Here is a 16694-nt window from a genome sequence, read left to right on the forward strand (position 1 = left end):
CCGGCGTGGTTTGAGTGTCTGTCCCGACTGTAAAAGTCGAGTCAGTGGAGTACGTGCTTGTGTATGTGCCTGTCCATCCAGTTGTGGTGGTTGATATAAGTTTTGTACTAGGGATAAATGCGTTTTCTGCGCTAGCTGTAGCGAGGTTCTCGCCTTGATAAACAATAAATTCCCTAGTAGTCGAAAATTCTGTAACGTGAGTGGTATTTGCTATGGTATCAAGACATGAATATTGAAATTGCAAGACATGATCGATAGTATTCGTACCAACTGGAAGGGATTGTAACGCGTTAACCCATACCATTTCACCATTATCTAGTTCTTCGTCGAGTGTAATCCACAAACTGTTACCAAAACAAGTGACATCGGCATTTATATCATTATAGCTCTGTGGGAACCACCAATCGTTAAAGTCATTAGAGGAATGGACCTGAACTGAAGAACAGTCCAGATTAACATTGTGATTAGAATTATCATAATTGATCTTTTCAGTGCCACCTAAGAAATGCCCATTTGGACAGCGCATACCCAAGTGATAACTTTCAAAGGAATCGTAACCAGTTGTACGCCCAGAATGTAAAACGTTTTCTGTAAATGTAGCAGAATCGAAATTTACCACACCAGACATTTGATCACCGAGTTGAATGAGCATAGGTCCACTCTTGAAATATTTAGCGTTTTCTAACTCATACTCATAGTTAGAATCACCGTTGCTAAAGTTGAGGGAAAATGTTATAGAGCCATCAATGGAATTATAAGAAGACAAATCAGTTTGAGCAGTGCAAGTCAAAATTGTATCTTCATATAGGTAGGCGGCTTGTTGGGAAACGTAGCATTTGAAAGCCTCAGTACCATCATTTAAAGAAATGGTTGTCATTTGATATGGGTCTGATAACTTAACCCTATAGACATGTGGCATTGATAACGTGAACTGATCACCCTCTTTGATGGAAGATGAGTCTGCGATGGTAAAATCAAAGCTTGCTGTCCAGCCTTGATCAGGTTGTTTATTGGAAGTCAGCGGGGCAATTTCTAAATTAGAAAATGAGATGTTGTCAATATCTGCCGCAGAGGCCAATGCCAAAGAACAAAGCAAAACAACTAACTTAAAAAAAAATTGCATTTTGAATGATTACGGATCCTTGTACTTATTTCCTGGTAGTTATGTTGTGCTATCATATTTAATGAGGAAACGAGACATCAAAGAAAAATGCGTATGGGAGTGACTGGTAAAATACCGACATTAATAAGAAGTTTTTTCATATATTTATAGTAGCAAAAAGGTATTTTTTTTCACGCAGTTGCTATTTAAAGCAAATGCAATTTGTTACACTATCAAACAAGTCCATCGTACCGATGTCTTAAAAAATTCAAGTATGACCTGAGCGCTTAAAACATAAAACAGCATTCAGTTGTAGAGGTGTGGTAAAGGCAAAAATAGGTTCCAATTTGTTTTTGTAGTAGATATTTCCTAATCGAGTTGATGGTATAGATTTTCCAGAACTGACCTTCCTAATTGGGTTATCAATGAGTTGCAAAGCAAAGTGAATGTGGAGGGAAAACCCTGCAACCTCAAAATGGATGGGATGTGCCTAATTGTTTGACGTTTCGGCTCTCAATGCTGAAACTCCCACCTTCTTTGAATTCTCAACTGAGAGCTGATGAACCTGAATTGAACTTAAAAGAGGTCATTTAAAACACCACAATTGGAGACACGCGGTTTCAAGCCGTTACTCACCAATCCTCCACCCAGAAATACATGGACTGCTGTTAAAGTATATTACATGTTCGTCTTAATGTCTCTGTGTAATTGTACATTCTTAGTGAGTTGGCAGTTGGACTACTTTCTCTCTATCACACCGCCTTTTCGAATGAAGCTGCAGAGTTTAAGGGTAACATAATTGAAAGAACAGCAGGTTAGAACCGATCGCCAACGTTCAAATCATGTCCCATCAGGATTCAAACAACTTGCCTTGTTTTATCAAGGGTATTCTTGACGCAATCAAAGACCATATTTCCCTTTGTTAAATTTCTTACTTCCGGGTATCCTTCAAATAATAAAGGAGAATAGGAGGGAACCCAGATCAGTCTTGACTATCAAGTAAGTAAATAACAATATAGTAAAAGAACAATTGTACCTACCCACTTGAGGAAAAACACCAGCCTTGAAAGTACCACTATTCTGAATATAGGACATAATTTTATCGATGTCCGACCAAAGGGTTTTTGCTAGATATAAAGCAAATGAAATTGTCACTGACCTACAGAATTTTGGAGTGAAAAAGTTCAAATCCAATACAACAAGAAGGAAAAATGCCCTAAGAAAAATTATCGCAAATTTGACGCTAGGGAACTATGGTGAAATGTCTCTTCTATTTTCTGAGCTTTTAAAATTTTGGCAGATTGAAGATGATTTAGAAGTGAAAAGAATTTGTCATGAATATATAAGAGTGATGGGCGTAATAAAACCCCAACAGGCTAAAGAGGCATTGCCTTTCATAATGGACGATTTCAAAAGTAGAGACGAAAAATTGCAGATGATGGCATTGAGGACTTTGGTATTAGTTCCCTTAAGGGAGTTCTCCGACCAAGCTTTCGACTGCATAATATCGTTGGTAAATCACAAAGCTCCACCTGAAGATGTCACAAGGATGGCAATCTACGCATTACTAGATTTGGATGAAATTGATCATGAAAGGGTCTTAGGTTTATCAAGCATTCTTCATGACATTGTAAGATTGCAATCAAGCCCTCCGGAAGTTGTTGTAGCTGCATTACACACTTTGTATTCTGTTCATGAGAAGAACGCTAATATGGAAGCATTTGGAATTTCTTTAGACCTAGCATTCAATATGCTAGAACTTTTACCCGAATTAAATGAATGGAACAAAGCAACTGTATTGGAAATTCTAACAACTTCTGTTGTACCGCAGCATTATTTGGACGCTAACGAAATGATCGAGTTGGCCTTACCATACCTTCAGCAAGTCAACACCTATGTAGTGTTGAACACTTTGAAATTCATCATGTACTTATTGAACTATGTTGATGTCATCAAAGAAAGTCTAGCCGAAAAATTGTCTAATTCGGTGATAGCTTTATTAGACAAACCTCCGGAGCTACAATTTTTAGTATTGAGAAATGTCATCCTTCTTCTTTTGAGTCGGGAATCATCTTTGCTAAGGCTAGACATTTCATACTTTTTTATCGAATACAATGATCCTATATATATCAAGGACACAAAATTGGAATGTCTATATCTTTTAGCTGACAAGGAAACATTGCCAAGAATTTTAGAAGAACTAGAACAATACGCTACAGACATAGATATCCAAATGTCAAGAAAGTCAGTCAGAGCCATCGGTAACCTGGCTGTTAAATTAGATGAAGATTCAGTCCATGATTGTGTCGCTGTCCTGCTGGATTTGCTAGAGTTCGGCGTTGATTACGTCGTTCAGGAAATTATGTCTGTTTTTAGAAACATTTTAAGAAAATATCCTAATAATTTTAAAAAAAATGTGAAAGAATTAGTCAAACATACAGAAGTGGTACAAGAACCTGAATCTAAAAATGCAATGATTTGGATAATCACACAATACTCGGATATCATCCCTAATTACCTGGACTTATTCAAAGTTTTTTCTTCCAATATGTTTAATGAGACGTTAGAGGTGCAGTTTTCAATCCTGAATTCAGCAACGAAATTTTTCATCAGACGCCCTACAAAGGAAACAGAAGAACTTTGCATGGATTTGTTGAAAGGTTGCACCGATCAGGAAAACAATCCTGATTTAAGAGATAAAGCATTTATGTATTGGAGGTTGTTGTCGTTGACAAAAATGGCTGATACTTCGAACACGCTAACTTTTGAAGCTCTAAAGTCAGTGATAGATGGAGAATTGCCACTAATAGAAATGAACACAAAATTAGATCCTACTGTTTTGGAAGAACTAGAACTAAATATTGGTACAATAGTATCAATTTATCTAAAACCTGTTTCCCATATTTTCAGGTTGAATAAAACAAAATTATTGCCACCAAGCCCTGTTCTAAATCCAAATAAAGACCTCTTACCAGTAGTCAACAATTCATTCTCGCCGACCGGAGCCAATAGAAACCGCCAAAATTCAGAAAGTCAGTCTTCAACGAAGTCTAGAAGGACTGCGATGATGGATGATTATGATAAACCCGCTGAAAAAATCAATCAGTTGAAGGGGAAACGAAAATCTAGTTCTAACAACCCCTCAAAACTCTCACGAAAACCCTCAACTCTGCTAAGAAAGCTTTCTATGAAGAGGCCGTTTTCATGACCGCTGATGATACTGACTTTTTAGTCACAACACATTTTTCTAGACATTCACAATAAGATCACAAAACCTGATCGTTTCTCATTTCCAGATAAAGTACGCATTTTTTTGATATTCGTATAACGTTCCCTTACATTACATAGCACGCTCTCAACCAAATAGCTAGCGTGTATATATAAAAAGAAGAATTGAATGGATACTGGAATTCCATCGTCCAATTTTTCTGTACATGGTATCCAAATCAAAGTCATGCAAGTAGAATAAAGAAATTATAGCATTTTCTTATGAAATGGTAGTTTAGCCTCACTTGATGTACAAACTGAGTGAGAGAGAATTATTTCTCTTCCATCGCCCCTTTATCGTACTCTAAAATACAAATACATACGTATACATATTACACGTACCTTGAGACTTAAATGAGTTCGATTAAACAACCGCTTTCAACCACATATAAACCTCAGGACGTCACTGAGGCTAAATTCATAACACGGGAAACCATGGCGCTGCCCTTGGGACTTCCAGGCCGGAGCTGGTGTTCCCAGTCTCGTTGTTTTTTTGTTTGCAATCTTTCAGTATCTCTTTCCCTTGCCGCCTCTACCCAACACTTCTTCTTCGGCGGCTAATAAATGTTCCCTTTCCTTCTTGGCTCTCAACTTCTCTGCCTTTTTTTGCTCCAATGCCAGCTTTTTCTCATTAGGAGTTCTTGCACCTTGTTCCCATTTCTGAGCCTCTTGAGCCGCCAATTGTTGTTTCTCCAACTGGTCTTTCTCGTAAGCTTGTCTGCGCTTTCTGGCCCTTCCTGCAGCAACTTTTTTAGCTGTTTCTGAATATCTTTTTCCCGTGTTATGCATGATTTTTTTTCTTTCTTTTACTTCTTGTGTCGTTTAAGTGGTTCGTTACAAGAAGTTAGCAAGCTCTATATAGACGCTCAGCACGACCACGCTTTCCCTGCCTATATATACGCTGCGTCGGCTGCCCTGAAATAAGGGTGCAGAAGGCCTCAGGTGTTCTTCTTCCACCAGTTCGTCACGACCAGCTAACCTATCAGGCGACTCCTCTGGCCTTTTTTTGGGTGTCCTCCACCTGTTTCGTTAGTAAAGAAAGTGGCAAAAAGGGTGTCAAAAAAGACAATGGACGGAAAAATACAGAATAGCCGCCAAGAGTGTCTGAGATTCGTATCGCTTTTCACGATAATACCGAACGCGTCAAGTTAATTTGGAAGTTTAAGATCAATGACTATGTGGCGCATTGCATTAAATGGATTGTAACCGGCTCTCCTTTACTATACAGACGGGTGTCGAGAACAATGGATGCCTTATTAACAAAGTTCAACGAGGCTAGAACTGTCCAAGACGAAGGTCCGTCCCAACCATTGAAGAGGGTAAGGATTGGAGACGATGGTCYTCGTAACGAATCGAACCCATTTCAATTGTGTTATAAAGAACGCGACTACGGGTCTCAGTACTATCACATGTACCAGTACCGTTTGAAGACTTTCAGAGAACGTGTTTTGAAAGAATGTGATAAAAGATGGGATGCTGGTTTTACCTTAAATGGGAAGTTGGTCCAAAAGAAAGATAAAGTACTGGATATTCAAGGAAAACAACCATGTTGGTGCGTGGGGTCCATATACTGTGAGATGAAGTATAAACCGAACGTGCTGGACGAGGTAATCAATGACACCTATGGCGCGCCGGACTTAACGAAAAGCTATACTGATAAAGAAGAGGGCTCCGATGAGATCATGTTGGAAGATGAAAGTGGGAGAGTGCTTCTGGTCGGCGATTTCATTCGGTCTACGCCCTTCATCACGGGTGTTGTTGTGGGGATACTGGGTATGGAGGCTGATGCAGGGACTTTCCAGGTTCTGGATATATGCTATCCCGCTCCCTTATTGCAGAATCCTTTACCCCCGCAAAACGCTACTTCCCAGACTAAGGGCAAAATCGCTCTTGTTTCTGGATTGAATCTGAATAACGACTCACCTGATAGGCTACTTAGGTTAGAAATTTTGAGAGAGTTTTTGATGGGAAGGATTAATAGCAAAATCGACAGCGTTTCCCAAATTGGTAGATTATTGATATGTGGAAACTTTGTTGATTTCGACGTGGAAGTTGTGACCAGAGATGAATTAACAACTTCTCTTACTGAATTCAGCAAATTTTTACACAATATTTTACCTTCCATCTCCGTTGACATAATGCCTGGTACCAACGATCCCAGTGGCAAATCGTTACCTCAACAGCCTTTCCATAAATCATTATTTGACAATTCACTGGACTCTTACTTCGATGACTCTAATAAAGAAATTTTAAATCTGGTGACAAACCCCTATAAATTCAGTTATAACGGTGTAGACGTTCTCACTATTTCAGGTAAAAACATCAACGATATCTGTAAATACATAATACCATCAAATGAGAATATCAAAGACGGTCAAGACAAGGAAGCAAAAGACGAAGATAACGAAGATTTCAAGGACGATATAGAACATCGACTGGATCTAATGGAATGTACCATGAAATGGCAAAACATCGCACCTACTGCACCTGATACGTTATGGTGTTATCCATATAAGGATGAGGATCCATTCGTACTAAACGAATGGCCACACGTTTACGTTGTGGGTAACCAACCGAGCTTCGGAACAAGGCTAATGGAAATAGGTGGTAAGAACATAAGAATAGTATCTGTGCCTGAATTCAGTTCCACTGGGGTGGTAGTGCTACTGAATTTGGACACTTTAGAAATAGAGACAGTCAAGATAGACATCTAAGAAAAATAGGACAAAAGAAAAACTACGTACTTAAATATACCTGTATTCATATAAAAGTAATCATTCATCATTACAGCCACCTCTTTTGATGCTTTCTTGGACGCATTTCCTAAACACTGGATGAATTTCTGTCATTTTACATCGTATTTCCTCTTCTTATAGCGGTTTCTTACCCGCCGTTGAAGAAAAAAATTTTCTTCGAAGAGGCGAAAAAATGAGAAGAGAAAGCACAAATCTAATGTGTTAGTACTATAAGCTTTTACCTACACATTTTGACCATTGCGTATTGTCTATATCAACAAGAAGTAAAAGTACACCTACTTACTGATCAAATTACGTTTCCATAACTCTGTGTCTTTATTCTACTGCCCCACGTACCATTTACAACGCACTAAATAATGTCTACTTCTCATTGCAGATTTTATGAAAACAAATATCCAGAAATTGACGACATCGTCATGGTCAACGTCCAACAGATTGCTGAAATGGGTGCTTACGTTAAATTATTGGAATATGACAACATTGAAGGTATGATTCTACTGAGTGAATTATCTCGTAGACGTATTAGATCCATTCAGAAATTGATTCGTGTTGGTAAAAATGATGTCGCTGTTGTTCTTCGTGTTGACAAAGAAAAGGGTTACATCGATTTATCTAAACGTCGTGTTTCTTCCGAGGACATCATTAAATGTGAAGAAAAATATCAAAAATCCAAGACTGTTCATTCCATCCTAAGATATTGTGCTGAAAAATTCCAAATCTCTTTGGAAGAACTATACAAGACCATTGCTTGGCCATTAAGTCGAAAATTCGGTCATGCTTACGAAGCTTTCAAACTTTCCATCATTGATGAGACTGTTTGGACAGGTATCGAACCGCCATCAAAAGATGTTTTAGATGAATTAAAGAACTATATATCTAAGAGATTAACACCACAAGCCGTTAAAATCAGAGCAGACGCTGAAGTGTCTTGTTTCAGTTACGAAGGTATCGATGCCATCAAAGAGGCTTTGAAGTCTGCTGAAGATATGTCCACAGAACAAATGCAAATTAAAGTTAAGTTGGTTGCCGCCCCATTGTACGTCTTAACCACTCAAGCCTTAGATAAACAAAAGGGTATTGAACAATTGGAAAGCGCTATTGAAAAAATCACCGAAGTCATTACCAAGTATGGCGGTGTTTGTAACATTACAATGTCACCAAAGGCTGTCACTGCTACTGAAGATGCTGAATTACAGGCTCTATTGGAAAGTAAAGAATTAGAAAACAAATCTGACTCTGAAGATGACGAGGATGAATCGGATGACGAATAATTTTGACCGTCATTTATTTATCTAGGCGCCCCCCACAGGTCATTCTGTTTTAGAGAAGTTTGTATAGAAAAATACGTATATCTTGCCATATCATATTCTTTGCAATATACAACTTGTACATTTGGCTAATATAAATATTACAACCATATATATAATAACCGCAAATACAACTACTGTTACCAGCAGTGCCTCTCAGTGACATATGCATATACACTGTGCACTGCCGGTTTCCTTAACCCACCTTTTTTTACACGAGCTATTTTTTACCTCAAAAGGTAGCGATGCTTTAATGATATGACTCTCCCCCCCCTTTCCTTCGGGAATTGTATTTGAATCATTGGGGGAATACTAGGCCAAGACGACGGGGCCGTTCACTTATGTGATTTCAACAAATACATACGTTTAAGACTAGATACTGAAGATATTCCTAAGCTGCTCAAACAAAGTAGTCCTGGTCAGAGGTTAAAGTAGAATACAGTACATAAAAAGAATAAGGCTATAAAGAATGACAATACGTCCAGCAACACACGCCGGCTCATGGTATTCCAATAAACCCCAAGAGCTATCTCAACAATTACAGACTTACTTGACCAAGAGTACAACCAAAGGGCCCATTCATAACGCTCGAATTATCATATGCCCTCATGCCGGTTACAGGTATTGTGGACATACGATGGCCCACTCGTATGCGTCATTAGATTTGAATAGTAAAACCAAAAGAATATTCATATTGGGCCCCTCACATCATGTTTATTTTAGGAATCAAATACTAGTTAGTGCATTCAACGGGTTAGAGACGCCCTTGGGTAGTTTAAATGTGGATACAGATCTATGTAAGGCATTAGTAAAGAGAGAACATCCTGCAAACGGCAAAAAGTTGTTTAAATTAATGGATCATGACACTGACATGGCTGAGCATTCCTTAGAAATGCAGTTCCCAATGTTGGTAGAAACTTTAAAATGGAGAGGAGTTTCCTTAGAAGAAGTTAAGGTGGTTCCTATGATGGTTTCGCATAATAGCACCGATATAGATCAGTCTATTGGCGAAATCCTGTTGGAATACATCAAGGATCCCAATAATCTATTTATTGTAAGCAGTGATTTTTGCCATTGGGGCCGCAGGTTCCAGTACACTGGATATGTTGGAAGCAGAGAAGAGTTGAATGAAGCTATTCAAGAAGAAACGGAAGTGGAAATGTTAACTGCTAGGAGTAAACTTTCACATCACCAAGTGCCTATTTGGCAATCTATTGAAATTATGGATAGATATGCCATGAAAACGTTGAGTGAAACCCCAAATTCTGAACGGTATGATGCTTGGAAACAGTACTTGGAAATCACGGGAAATACCGTATGCGGTGAAAAACCGATTAGTGTGATACTAAGTGCATTATCCAAGATTGAAGGTGCCAGAGCTACAAATATTAAATTTCAATGGCCTAGTTATTCACAGAGTTCTCACGTGACAAGTATTGATGATAGTAGCGTTAGTTACACTTCAGGATATGTTACTTTAGATTAGCTATTGTGCATTAACAGTTGAATGCGTACATATACTCATAAGTATCATTTTGTACAATAAATGAAATATAATAAAAAAACAGTAACAAAGCCTTTTAAAAAAAATAAAATTCCACATGTGGAACCTTTAACAAATTCTTAATCTATTTATGTTTTATAAACGTGTATGAGATATCATGAGCATGAATTATTAATTATAAAAACTTAATCATTAAAGCAACTTAAAAGTCAAATTTAAGCTCTGGCAACGTGTTCAACCAAGTCGACAACTCTGGTAGAGTAACCGTATTCGTTATCGTACCAGGAGACCAACTTGACGAACTTTGGAGACAATTGGATACCAGCGGCAGCATCGAAGATGGAAGAGTTAGCGTCACCCAAGAAGTCAGAGGAGACAACAGCGTCTTCAGTGTAACCCAAAACACCCTTCATCTTACCTTCAGAGGCAGCCTTGACAACCTTCTTGATTTCATCGTAGGTGGTTTCCTTGTTCAACTTAACAGTCAAGTCAACAACGGAGACATCGACGGTTGGGACTCTGAAAGCCATACCGGTCAACTTACCTTGCAATTCAGGCAAGACCTTACCGACAGCCTTGGCGGCACCGGTGGAGGATGGGATGATGTTACCGGAAGCGGTTCTACCACCTCTCCAGTCCTTGTGGGATGGACCATCGACAGTCTTTTGAGTGGCGGTCATGGAGTGGACAGTGGTCATCAAACCTTCTTCAATACCGAAAGCATCGTTGATAACCTTGGCCAATGGAGCCAAACAGTTAGTGGTACAGGAAGCGTTGGAGACAATCTTCAAGTCAGAAGTGTATTTGTCTTCGTTAACACCCATAACGAACATTGGGGCGGTGGAAGATGGAGCAGTGATGACAACCTTCTTGGCACCAGCGTCAATGTGCTTTTGAGCAGTGTCCAATTCCTTGAAAACACCAGTGGAGTCAATGGCGATGTCAATCTTTAGAGAACCCCATGGCAAGTTAGCTGGGTCTCTTTCTTGGAAAGTAGCAATCTTTTGGCCATCGACGATGATGTGTTTGTCATCGTGGGAGACTTCACCAGCGTATCTACCGTGAGTAGAGTCGTACTTGAACATGTAAGCAGCGTAGTCGTTGGTGATGAAAGGATCGTTCAAAGCAACAACTTCGACGTTCTTTCTTTGCAAGGCAATTCTCATGACCAATCTACCGATTCTACCGAAACCGTTAATAGCAACTCTAACCATTTTTAATTGTTTGTGTGTGTGATGAATTTAATTTGAAACTAAGTTCTTGGTTTTTTTACAATTCTACAAATAATAATTAAATAGACTTAAGCAAGAGTGAGAGATATTAGTTTGTAGAACAAGTGTAACCTTTATATATCTTTCCAAACTCAAAAAAGGATCTAAGTCTGGATCACCGGGCACTATCAAAAAAGGTAATAGCATACGTATGCTCTCATAGGTACAACGTGCAAGATCTTTGAAACAGCCATGAAATGACCGGGTCGAGTAGCCCAACTAGCTCTCACCACTACTTCTGGTCTTCAACACATCAGTCGAGCTTTGCCAGGCTTTGCTTACCGCAGCCTACTAGCAGCAACAGCGCATGCGCGACTTCCAGTAAATGCCGCAGATCACGCGGCACGGAAAAGGAGCAACCAGCTGAGTCGAGCCATTGTTTCTTTTTATTRTTTCTGGATGCTACCTTTCCCTCGTGGTAGATGACACGTTGCCTAAAAATTAGTGGAAGCCAAAACCACTAATACGTGAACAGATTATATTGAGTGCGTAAGTGAGCTCTATTGTTTACAGTTTTTCTATTCTTCAGACGTTTTAGCCGCCCACGGCAAACATCTACTACAGGAGAGGGAACTCGTTCAGCAAACCAGGCAAATAACAACTAAAGGATAATTGTTATACTATTAGAGAACACTGTTGCCATTGTGTAGCTGAAATTAGATATTTGTCTTGTCTACCAAACACGTCACCATTCCCTGTAGACAAGACCTCCCCCATGAAATGAGTAAAAATTTTTCTGTGGAGCTGTACTAGTATCGCGATTTTCTGAGGCTGCGCTTATGCCGACTTTTAACGTCTTGTGTAAATCCGCGAGTAACCATAACAGTTAATAATAATTATGGCATACGTATATACACATATATAAATATGTACTAAAGATGTACATAATCTGTATGGAGGGCTGTAGGCCACTGTTGAACGGAAATGTTTGAGTATTTCTGTGTACTTTTTGCGTGCGGGAAGAAAGAATTCTATCGGATGACTACACTCAAACGTCAAACAATAAGAAACTGAATATAGTTAGCATAAAAATGACTGATCTTTGAATTGGACTTATAAGTAAAAGAATAATGCCCATTTTTCGATTTCGTTACGAAGTATTATGAGTAAAACAATCCGAGTTTGTGAGGTTTTATGGATTTAGCACTGATCTACTGTATCATACTGAAACCATTACTCGTGACTACATTTTCGTTAATGTGGCAGGCATATATAATAGACAGACCCTTATTGCGATGCTTACGTCATGGAATTACATCGATAGGATCGGCCTTTCAAATTAACTTTCGGGATCACGTGACCTTTCCCGGTCACGTGCAATTTTGTATTTCATTTTCTACATAGAATGTTGTCTAAATGTTTATTTCTCAACAGTATAAGCCTTGCCCAACCTACAAAGAAATCAGCTTATAGGTGAAGCCACAGTTTTATGCCATCAGTCATATATGGAATTATTTGCCAATGGGAAACTAGAACCGGAAACTCGCAATATGCTCGAGGTATATATATATAAACGTTATTCTTAGATTAACTTGCACTCTTCACCGTTTAGTAGTACCTTTCCTGTTTCCCACAATTGCTGTCTTATTTTCTAACAATAACATAATCGAAAAAGTTCGAGAATAACAATAACAATAAAAAATAATTAATATGCCTGCTCCTCACGGTGGTGTTTTACAAGACTTGGTCGCTAGAGATGCGTCAAAGAAGAAAGAACTGTTAGCCGAAGCCCAATCTTCAGACATCTTAGTGTGGAACTTAACCCCAAGACAACTCTGTGATATTGAATTGATTTTGAATGGTGGGTTTTCTCCACTAACTGGCTTCTTGAACGAAAATGATTACTCCACAGTCGTTACAGACTCGAGATTAGCAGACGGCACACTATGGACTATTCCTATTACACTGGACGTCGATGAATCATTCGCAAACCAAATAAAACCTGACACAAGAATTGCCCTATACCAAGATGATGAAATTCCTATTGCTATCATCTCAGTCCAGGACGTTTATAAGCCAAACAAGTCTATCGAAGCTGAAAAGGTCTTCAGAGGTGATCCTGAACATCCTGCTATCAACTACTTGTTTAACGAAGCTGGTGAATATTACGTTGGTGGTTCATTAGAGGCCATTCAATTACCTCAACATTATGACTACCCAGGCTTACGTAAAACCCCAGCTCAATTAAGATTGGAATTCCAATCAAGACAATGGGACCGTGTCGTCGCCTTCCAAACTCGTAACCCAATGCACAGAGCCCACAGAGAGCTAACCGTTAGAGCCGCTAGAGAAGCTAATGCTAAGGTCTTGATTCATCCAGTTGTCGGGTTGACTAAACCGGGTGATATCGATCACCACACCCGTGTTCGCGTCTACCAAGAAATCATCAAACGTTATCCTAACGGTATAGCCTTCTTGTCCTTGTTGCCATTAGCAATGAGAATGAGTGGTGACAGAGAAGCTGTATGGCATGCGATTATCAGAAAAAATTATGGTGCTTCCCACTTCATCGTTGGTAGAGATCATGCAGGCCCAGGTTCGAACTCCAAGGGTGTCGATTTCTATGGCCCATATGATGCGCAAGAGTTGGTTGAATCCTACAAGCATGAATTGGATATCGAAGTGGTTCCATTTAGAATGGTAACCTACTTACCAGATGAAGATCGTTATGCTCCAATTGACCAAATTGACACTACAAAGACAAAAACTTTGAACATCTCAGGTACAGAATTAAGACGCCGCTTAAGAGTTGGTGGTGAAATCCCTGAATGGTTTTCATATCCTGAAGTGGTTAAAATCTTGAGAGAGTCAAATCCACCAAGACCCAAGCAGGGGTTCGCCATTGTCCTAGGGGAGTCCCTAACCGTTTCACGTGAACAATTATCGATCGCCTTATTATCAAMATTCTTACAATTCGGTGGTGGCAGATACTATAAGATCTTCGAGCATGACAACAAAACTGAATTACTGTCTTTGGTTCCAGATTTTATTGGTTCTGGTTCTGGTTTAATTATTCCAAACCAATGGGAAAGTGAAAAGGACTCTATTGCTGGCAAACAAAACATTTACCTATTAGACTCATCTAGCTCAGCTGATATCAAGCTAGAATCAAGTAACGAATTAATTTCACATATTGTTCAAAAAGTCGTTTTATTCTTGGAGGACAATGGTTTTTTTGTATTTTAATTACCATGAGAATGAATGAAGACGAAAAATTCACGACCGATAGTGCGAAATAGGTTAATTTACAGATACAATGCTTATATAAAAATGTGTATACATTAGAAACGTTCAATATCAATATTTCCCCTCTTTATGTTCACTTACTAATTATATACTTAACCAAAAAAGTATGGTTTTCCTGATGATTTCCTTGTTTCGTCAAAAGCGTATCTTTGATACCATTGGAGAGCAGCAAAAACTAGCACATTTTAGAAGGCCAACAACAATTAATCATACTGGTCGATATTAATTTCAATTTTTGGTTGTGCCCACCTTAATTTCTGTTTATTATACCATGGGTAAGCTGGTAAAACACATAGTAGAGTAATCACACAACTTATGCCATACGTAACCAATAGAACATACAACGATTGTTGAGCGAATCCCAATATGCATGCTATAACAGCTCCGATTGTGAGTGATAACTGTTGAAAGTTCTCCGTTTTCTGTTGGCTGGGAAAATCTATGGGGAAGATCAGTTTTCTTTGTATATCTTGTAAAAGCGCAGACATTAGGAGTAATATAGTTAGGAAATGTGATCTTGTGTTTGCTTGATACTTGAGTACTACTTGGAATAAAATTCGTTTAATTGTCTCGTTTTTTTTTAGTAGTTTCTGCTACGCGATGCATTTTAGAGGCAGAAAAGTGTGTCCTTTTAAGGATTATGCAGAGGAATAAACAAATATGTAAAGGAACAAGAAGAACTAAAGGGCCCACGCGTATATAGTAGTGTGTAAAATTAGATTATCCAGCTCTTGTGTTGGCCTATAAGTATGGCATTACACAGTCATTTCGCCAATGATTTGGTCTTTTAACCAATTAACATATTTGATAAATGGTTCACCCTTGCTAACGTCAATTTCCGTATCGTTCGTAGCTTCCCTATACATTTTTACCATGTTTTTATCTTTAGAAAGCTCATTGAACAGTTTGCAATTAAGCAGGTCCAGCTGGAACTTCCAAATGGGTAACAATTCATTCTGTAGCACATTAACTAGTATTTTCATTTGTAAATCGTTCATCTGAGATTGTTGTTTGTTCATGGGAATTTTATTCAAAAATTTATAAAGATTGACGAACCCCAGCAAGCAGTTCTGCAGTTGTAAAACAAACTCTTCTTTGAAATCGACGTTTAATCTGCTTAATTCTTGAGATATTAGTCCATTTACTCCATAAATAGATGTAACTAAAACCTTCTCAATCAAATGTCGACACTTCCCAGGTGTTTCAAAATGATCTAACTCACAACTATCCAATAACAAACGGAAACCTGTCCTTAAATCGTAAATTAATTCGCAAAGATCACTCTTCAATGCTAAAAGTTCTTCCTTATGCGACACACATGTACCGTCTGCATTTGGACGTTTGTTGTCCTGATTCTGGGCCAGGTAGTATAAAATATACATTAGATCTGTCATGTAATGGGACGTGTTCAGGATGAATGGGACTATTTGGTTTAACAATACAACATTTTTCTTATTGTTCTCTGATATTCCCTCGTTGAATGAAAATTCAGACTGCAAAGACGATGCTGTCTCTTCACTAGGTTCTGTTCTACTCATGAGCTTTTGATAGGCTACTGCTATCGCCGTTATCTGTTTATCTTTTCCTATGGGATATTCTATGTCTGCCTAAGCTTAATTGATGTAAAATTGAAACTAACGCCGCCTCTTTAAAACAATCGAAACATCAACTAATGAAGATAAAAAGAGGGAAATAATAAAGCGCTGGGCACCGCCTACAACACATCTAAAATATAAATGGTACAAGGTGGCTTCGTCTTCATTTCCCTTCAACAAGAGATAGCATTTACGTAAGGGATATAATATCTAGGTAAAAAGAATAGAAGATAGGAATACTATATATGCATGCACGCTAATATCGGTACGTCTGTCGTACAAGACTTATCTAGCCATCAACTTTATCGTTGCTGTTGTAGTCATCATCATCAAAATTCATTCCCAGCTTGGATTGTATATCGTAGCATTCAGACAGCTTTGATGGTGAGGTCATTTTTTCCAAGCTCTCTTCATCAAAATCCAAAGGCACGTTTGTTTTAACCTCTTGTGATTGCTGTCGGGCATCATTACCGGACTGATGCTGCTGCTGCTGTCTTTCCCAAGGCCTCGTTCTTGGTTTCAGTGAAGGCGAACTACTTAAACTCTCATCTAGAGTAACGTTTGGTACTTCAACGATATTGGGTATAGGTTTATTATTTAAAATGTGATCCAGCAACTCCTCATAACTAAGTTCATCGCCTGCCAT

General features: G+C 38.6%; 11 protein-coding genes across 11 annotated transcripts; 5 read left to right on the top strand and 6 right to left on the bottom strand.

Annotated features, from left to right (window-relative positions):
• Window positions 1–1123, bottom strand: SAG1 (Sag1p; the record flags this gene model as incomplete). The annotated part of the gene is made up of 1 exon (XM_018366109.1): window positions 1–1123. A coding segment is annotated over one exon (1123 nt), but the record flags the coding sequence as incomplete, so codon positions are not given.
• A 1084-nt stretch (window positions 1124–2207) lies between these two features.
• APL1 (Apl1p) lies at window positions 2208–4310 on the top strand (the record flags this gene model as incomplete). Its single annotated transcript, XM_018366110.1, has 1 exon — window positions 2208–4310. The coding sequence occupies one exon, from the start codon at window positions 2208–2210 to the stop codon at window positions 4308–4310; it is 2103 nt and encodes a 700-aa protein (XP_018221316.1).
• Window positions 4311–4876: 566 nt separating this feature from the next.
• LSO1 (Lso1p) lies at window positions 4877–5158 on the bottom strand (the record flags this gene model as incomplete). Its single annotated transcript, XM_018366111.1, has 1 exon — window positions 4877–5158. The coding sequence occupies one exon, from the start codon at window positions 5156–5158 to the stop codon at window positions 4877–4879; it is 282 nt and encodes a 93-aa protein (XP_018221317.1).
• A 455-nt stretch (window positions 5159–5613) lies between these two features.
• On the top strand, window positions 5614–7083 carry POL31 (DNA-directed DNA polymerase delta subunit POL31; the record flags this gene model as incomplete). The annotated part of the gene is made up of 1 exon (XM_018366112.1): window positions 5614–7083. One exon carries the CDS (start codon window positions 5614–5616, stop codon window positions 7081–7083), a length of 1470 nt encoding a protein of 489 aa, XP_018221318.1.
• A 398-nt stretch (window positions 7084–7481) lies between these two features.
• On the top strand, window positions 7482–8396 carry SUI2 (translation initiation factor eIF2 subunit alpha; the record flags this gene model as incomplete). The annotated part of the gene is made up of 1 exon (XM_018366113.1): window positions 7482–8396. One exon carries the CDS (start codon window positions 7482–7484, stop codon window positions 8394–8396), a length of 915 nt encoding a protein of 304 aa, XP_018221319.1.
• Window positions 8397–8901: 505 nt separating this feature from the next.
• On the top strand, window positions 8902–9918 carry MHO1 (Mho1p; the record flags this gene model as incomplete). The annotated part of the gene is made up of 1 exon (XM_018366114.1): window positions 8902–9918. One exon carries the CDS (start codon window positions 8902–8904, stop codon window positions 9916–9918), a length of 1017 nt encoding a protein of 338 aa, XP_018221320.1.
• A 233-nt stretch (window positions 9919–10151) lies between these two features.
• On the bottom strand, window positions 10152–11150 carry TDH2 (glyceraldehyde-3-phosphate dehydrogenase (phosphorylating) TDH2; the record flags this gene model as incomplete). Its single annotated transcript, XM_018366115.1, has 1 exon — window positions 10152–11150. One exon carries the CDS (start codon window positions 11148–11150, stop codon window positions 10152–10154), a length of 999 nt encoding a protein of 332 aa, XP_018221321.1.
• A 1707-nt stretch (window positions 11151–12857) lies between these two features.
• On the top strand, window positions 12858–14393 carry MET3 (sulfate adenylyltransferase; the record flags this gene model as incomplete). The annotated part of the gene is made up of 1 exon (XM_018366116.1): window positions 12858–14393. The coding sequence occupies one exon, from the start codon at window positions 12858–12860 to the stop codon at window positions 14391–14393; it is 1536 nt and encodes a 511-aa protein (XP_018221322.1).
• A 263-nt stretch (window positions 14394–14656) lies between these two features.
• On the bottom strand, window positions 14657–14941 carry SPC1 (signal peptidase complex subunit SPC1; the record flags this gene model as incomplete). Its single annotated transcript, XM_018366117.1, has 1 exon — window positions 14657–14941. The coding sequence occupies one exon, from the start codon at window positions 14939–14941 to the stop codon at window positions 14657–14659; it is 285 nt and encodes a 94-aa protein (XP_018221323.1).
• A 267-nt stretch (window positions 14942–15208) lies between these two features.
• On the bottom strand, window positions 15209–15991 carry CAL4 (Cal4p; the record flags this gene model as incomplete). The annotated part of the gene is made up of 1 exon (XM_018366118.1): window positions 15209–15991. One exon carries the CDS (start codon window positions 15989–15991, stop codon window positions 15209–15211), a length of 783 nt encoding a protein of 260 aa, XP_018221324.1.
• A 346-nt stretch (window positions 15992–16337) lies between these two features.
• DI49_3029 (uncharacterized protein) lies at window positions 16338–16694 on the bottom strand (the record flags this gene model as incomplete). The annotated part of the gene is made up of 1 exon (XM_018366119.1): window positions 16338–16694. The coding sequence occupies one exon, from the start codon at window positions 16692–16694 to the stop codon at window positions 16338–16340; it is 357 nt and encodes a 118-aa protein (XP_018221325.1).

This window comes from Saccharomyces eubayanus, chromosome X (assembly GCF_001298625.1).
Source record: "Saccharomyces eubayanus strain FM1318 chromosome X, whole genome shotgun sequence".
In the NCBI taxonomy this organism is placed as follows: Eukaryota; Fungi; Ascomycota; class Saccharomycetes; order Saccharomycetales; family Saccharomycetaceae; genus Saccharomyces; species Saccharomyces eubayanus.